The sequence below is a fragment of the Lipotes vexillifer genome, unplaced genomic scaffold (assembly GCF_000442215.2).
Source record: "Lipotes vexillifer unplaced genomic scaffold, Lipotes_vexillifer_v1.1 scaffold1094, whole genome shotgun sequence".
In the NCBI taxonomy this organism is placed as follows: domain Eukaryota; kingdom Metazoa; phylum Chordata; class Mammalia; order Artiodactyla; family Lipotidae; genus Lipotes; species Lipotes vexillifer.
This window is the reverse complement of record NW_006792775.1, coordinates 1,854,560-1,859,778: the sequence shown is the minus strand read 5'-3', so window position 1 is coordinate 1,859,778 and position 5,219 is coordinate 1,854,560. Positions and strand designations below refer to the sequence as shown.

General features: G+C 69.3%; 1 protein-coding gene across 1 annotated transcript in view; it reads left to right on the top strand.

Moving 5' to 3' along the window:
* Nucleotides 1-5,219, top strand: part of TRPM5 (transient receptor potential cation channel subfamily M member 5) — a 13,807-nt gene that overhangs the window by 4,895 nt on the left and 3,693 nt on the right. The window contains 11 exon segments of the mRNA XM_007466009.1: nucleotides 33-151; nucleotides 421-517; nucleotides 520-728; nucleotides 788-946; nucleotides 1,023-1,146; nucleotides 1,427-1,562; nucleotides 1,646-1,721; nucleotides 1,960-1,993; nucleotides 1,996-2,071; nucleotides 2,307-2,395; nucleotides 2,511-2,634. Of these exon segments, the coding sequence (XP_007466071.1) occupies nucleotides 33-151; nucleotides 421-517; nucleotides 520-728; nucleotides 788-946; nucleotides 1,023-1,146; nucleotides 1,427-1,562; nucleotides 1,646-1,721; nucleotides 1,960-1,993; nucleotides 1,996-2,071; nucleotides 2,307-2,395; nucleotides 2,511-2,634 (1,243 nt within the window).

Below are 5,219 nucleotides of genomic sequence, written 5' to 3'. Positions count from 1 at the left end.
CCCCCCCCCCCCCCCGCCACCCTGGCCCGCAGCCCGCAAGAGCCACAGCCAGGAGGCGCAGGACTTCCCGGATGAGCTGAAGCTGCCCGTGGCCTGGGACCACGTGGACATCACCAGGAGCGAGATCTTCAACGGGCACGTGCAGCGGAAGGTGCCGCCCGACTGTGGCCAGCTCCGGGCGGGGACGCGCAGAGGGCTGCGGCAGGTGGTGTCCGGGGCCATCCTGGCCCAGCTGTGGCTGCGCGGGCCGGGGGAGACGAGGGCACCTCCCGCTGCTGCCTCACTCGTCTGGCCCCCAAGGCAGGATGGGCTGAACTGCGGCGGGTGTGGGCCACCTGGCGCAGCGGGACGGGGGTGGGGGGGGCCTTGCCGAGGGTCCCCACGCCCGGCCCCACCGGCTCCCTCTCACTCTCCGCCCAGTCCCGCGGCCTGGAGGAGGTGATGACGGACGCGCTGGTGAGCAGCAAGCCCCAGTTCGTGTGCCTCTTCGTGGACAGTGGCGCCGACGTGGCGGACTTCTGACGTACGGGCGGCTGCAGCAGCTCTACCGCTCGGTGCCCCCCAAGAGCCTGCTCCTCGACCTGCTGCAGTGCAAGCACGAGGAAGACCGGCTGACGCGGGCCGGGCTGGGCGCCCAGCAGGCCCGGGAGCCGCCCGCCTTCTCCCTGCACGAGGTGTCGCGGGTGCTCAGGGACTTCCCGCACGCCGCCTGCCGGGGGCTCTACCAGGCGGTGAGCTGTGAGTGGGCGGCGTGAGGGGGGCGCCGGCGGGGCCGCGGCTGCGGGCTGACACCCCCGTCCTCCGGGAGCAGGGCCCGGTCCGGCGGCCCACGGGCCAGTAGGGGCTGCTGGACCTGAACCAGAGGAGCGAGAGCCCCTGGAGAGACCTGTTCCTGTGGGCGGCGCTGCAGAACCGCCACGAGATGGCTACCTACTTCTGGGCCATGGTGAGGACTCCGGGGAGGGGCCGGGTCCCTGGGGAGGGACGGGGAGGCAGCCGCATCCTCAGACCTGGCCTCCCAGGGCCAGGAGGGCGTGGCAGCCGCCCTGGCTGCCTGCAAGATCCTCAAAGAGATGTCCCACCTGGAGACGGGGGCCGAGGTGGGCCACACCCTGTGTGAGGCCAGGTACAAGCAGCTGGCCCTGGGTAAGCAGCCGAGGCAGTGGGGGCTGCAGTGACCCTGTGCTCCTTGGGGCCACCGGGCTCCCTGCTAAAATCCTAATGGGGGCAGACGGGTACACGGCTGACAAGGACGCAGCTCCAAGGCTCGGGCCAGCTGGGCCTTGTGGCCGGGCGGGCGGGGACACTCGGGGAGAGGGAGGCCCCCACGATCCCGACAGGCAGGCACAGGGCAGAGGGCCGGCCGGAGGAGGAGGGCAGGCCGGCCGGGCCTGGGCATCGTGGCAGCGGCCGCGCCCTCGGGCAGACCTCTTCTCCAAGTGCTACCGTCACAGCGGGGACTGCGCCTCCGCCCTGCTGGTGCGCAGGAACCGCTCAGGGAGCAGGGCCACGTGTCCGCGCCTGGCCACCGAGGCCGACATCTTTGCCCACATGGGGTGCAGGTGAGCCCCAGGGAGGGCTGTGGGGCGAGGGGCTGGGCAGACAGGAGGTGCCCCAGCTGACCCCCCTCACGTGCCTCCCCCAGCCTGTGTCCCCGCCATGGGGTGGCGGGCTCCTTCAGCTGGCCACTCCCCCCACGTCCAGCCCTTTCTCCACCTCCGGTCTCGGCAGAAACCCCGCTTCCTCAGCTCAGCCCTCCCGGACCCCCGAGCTTGGCCTCCCCCATCGAAGGGTCTTTCTTCCCCAGCAGGATGGAGGCTCCAGGGAACTCCAGGAGCCAGGGCTGGGAGGGGCGATGCTTGCACTGAACCTGGAAGGGCAGGCCTGCTGAGGGCACAGCAGGGCAGAGGTGTGGAGGCGGGGGCGGGCGGTGGGGGGGCAACCGTGCCTTTATTTCAGGCCTTCCTGACTGAGATCTGGTGGGGGGACATGGCCTCGGGACGCCCATCCTGCGGCTGCTGGGTGCCTTCCTCTGCCTGGCCCTTGTGTACACCAACCTCATCACCTTCAGGTCTGTCAGGACAGAGCAGCTGGGGGGCCTTGGGCTTCACTGGGGCTGGTGGCGGCATGTCCCCGGCGCCGGCCCCCGCCGCATCCAGCATCCGTGTGGGCCCCCCTATGCACGGCCCCTACCCGTGTCCCTTCGCAGGGTGTCCAGCACTTTCTCTGCTAGCTGGGTGCCTGGGACCAAGTGGAGGGCCTCTGGGTGCCCTTCCCATGTCCCTGAGGGCCCCCTGTGCTCCCAGTGAGGAGGCCCCTCTAAGGACAGGCCCAGAGGACCTGCAGGGGCTGGACAGTCTGGACACGGAGAAAAGGCTGCTCTGTGGCCCGGGCAGTCGGTGAGGGCCCTGTGGAGGGTGGGCAGTGGCAGGGAGGCTGGGTCCCGGTGGGCAGCGGCAAGCTCGGGGCTCTGGCCACCCATCTCACCACTGGCCGGCCTCCTTCGTGGCGCCGGGCGGAGCAGCTGGCCAAGGCGCCAAGAACTCAGCGCGGCCGAGGCCCACGAGCTGCCTTCTTGTTCACGCGCTGGCGGAAGTTCTGGGGGGCGCCCGTGACCGTGGTCCGCCCGTGCGGGTGGGCGTGGGGGGTCCTCTGTGCCCACTCTACGTGGGACCCCCACCCCGAGGTGCAGCTGAACCGAGTCCAGTTATGAACGCTCCTTTTGTAAGACCCTGGACATGTGGCCCTTGAGAGGGGTGTTTGAGGGTCACAGGAGACCCCGGCCTGGCGTGGCTGAGAGCGGGGGGTCCCCGAGGCCGGCCCCCCAGGCCCTGACCACCCACACAGGGCCATGTCCGGCAGGGGACAGCTCCGGGCTGATGTGTGTCAGCTGCGGAGGCCGCAAACTCGGGCCTCGGGCTGGAGATGGAGACGGGGCTGCAGGGAGAGAGAGCAGGCTGGGTGGGGTGGCGGGAGGCTTGCCGGGAGGGGGGATGGGTAGGCACTACAGGTCACCTGGGGTCTGGGCCCTCCAGCTGCCCCGTCTGCCCGGCATGTCCCCCGTGGGCATCAGGTCTCCTGTCAGCCCCCATCCACCCGGCCCCACACCCAGCCCCGGGCCCACCTGCTGGAAAGGCCCTTAGCTAGGAAGCCGCTCCTGATGGCATCTGTGCTTCTGGGGACCCACCCAGTGTGTGTGCCCGATCTCCGGCCCGGTGTGTGTGGTCCGTCTGAGGGGTGTCTCCAGGGCGGCCCCTGTACGGGGGGTTGGGGGCGCTGGGGCTGGTGGAGGCTCTGAGAACTTCCCACAAGTCAGCACAGTGTGGGGGGCAGAGTGGCTCAGCCACGGGGGCTCAGGGAGACCTGGGTTGGCGGCGGGGATGCCTGTACAGGCTCTGGGATGGCTGGGACTCAGTGAGGGGGAGGGGGAGGGGGGACCAGCCCCTCAAGCAAGGTGGGCCAGCAGCCAGGGGCCAGTGTGAGGGCCCAGGGCACCCGCCCTGCCGGGCACTCCTGGCGCAAGGAGGGGGGAGGAGGGATCATTCGCCCAGGCTGGTGTCAGACTGAGGCCACCTGGGGCCCACCGGGCGATCACGGGCACACTGTCCCTGAGGCCTGACCGCGGCCACTGCAGCTAATGACGCAAGGTCAGCGCCCCACGACCTGGTAAATATTTGCCAATGGGATGAGGACGTGACTGAAGCAAACAGGCCTCCAGGATGGGGCGGCGGTGGGGCTGGGCCGTCATGGGAGTTGCCTCCTAATTAGGGTATTCTGCAGAGGCTCATTTCCTCGGCTGTTTTCTTAGTCCCCCAGCCCCCGGCACTGGGTCCGGTGTTTGCTCATCCGTGGGCACCAGTTTCCAGGCCATTAGTTTAACGAGGCCCTGCCCGCCCTCCAGCCCTCCCCGCCCGCACCATATGGCCCCTGCTGGCGGATGCTACCATGACCCCCAACACTGCCCCAGTCCCACGGGGCCCCTCGGAAGGAGGGGAGTGAGGTGGGCGCCCCCAGGACCAGGCAGGGGTGGGGGGGTCACTCCTGCCCCCACGGCCACACACTGGTACAAGGGAACTCTGTCATGGTTCGGGGTCCCCAGGAGCCTGGGGCCACCTGGGCAGGACGGAGGGAGTGTAGACTCCCGGGGTTCCAGCCTGAAGTGCTGCTGTGGCTGCCAGCCCGAGTTCCACAGTGGAGAGTCCGTGACCAGGGCCGGGCCTGGGCCGGCACGGAGGGTCCGGGACAGGTCCCTGTCTCCCTCCCTGTCTCTCCTCACCCGCCCCACCCCCACCCCCGGCCCCTCCCTGTGAGCCCACGGTGGTGCAGCCAAGAGTAATTCCCTCACTTTCGGCCGAGAGGGAAGGCAGCCCGCGGGGATCCCCGGTGGCTGCCCTGCCCTCCCTGCCCCACATGCGCCCGCAGGAGCTGGGGGCTGAGCGTCCAGGGCAGAGCTCCGTCTCTGGGCTCTAGGAGGTCAGAGACGAGGACAACTCATTTCCCAGCCTGGTGGCGCCTTTGAGAGTTATGGGGGAGACGCAGGGGTCTCGTGACCACGGAGCCGCTTCCATCAGACAGGTTTACAGCTTCACAGACACGCTTTCCAGGCCTGGCCCTGGCCCATCTCTCGGGGTGCCGGAGGGAGGGAGGGAGGAGGGTCACCCATCAGCGCCGGGCAAATCTGCGGGCGGGGAGGGAACTCACGTGGGGACGCACCAACCCCCATCACAGTAACTCACTCAGGAGGGACTCGCCCCCGTGAGGGAGACACGCGCACACGGAAACAGGCCCTGCCAGCCTGACACGCAAGCAGGGAGGTGGGGACACAGGCACACACAGAGAGCCAGAGGCCCCCAGTGCCCCCTGGACTCAGTCACTACATGAAGACTGGGAGGGGCAGAAACACAGGCCTACGTGCAGGCGTGTGTCCGGGTCCACGCACATGCACGCACGCACACACACGCGCACGGCCTGTGGAGGTCACCACCTGGAGCCGCAAGCCCTCTTGATGGGCAGGCGCACTCCCCCCACTTCCTCCCATCTCCTGGGATGTGGTGGGGGTCCAGGCTGGCCCTGCAGGGATAGAGGCAGGCAGGGGAGGGGCTGCCCCACCCAGAGGGCACTTTTCAGGCTGGCTTGTCTCCATGCCCACAGTGATCCGTGTCAAGGGTGTTCTGCCTCCATAGGCTTTGGAAATGGTGCAGACCTGCCCCCCCCCCCCC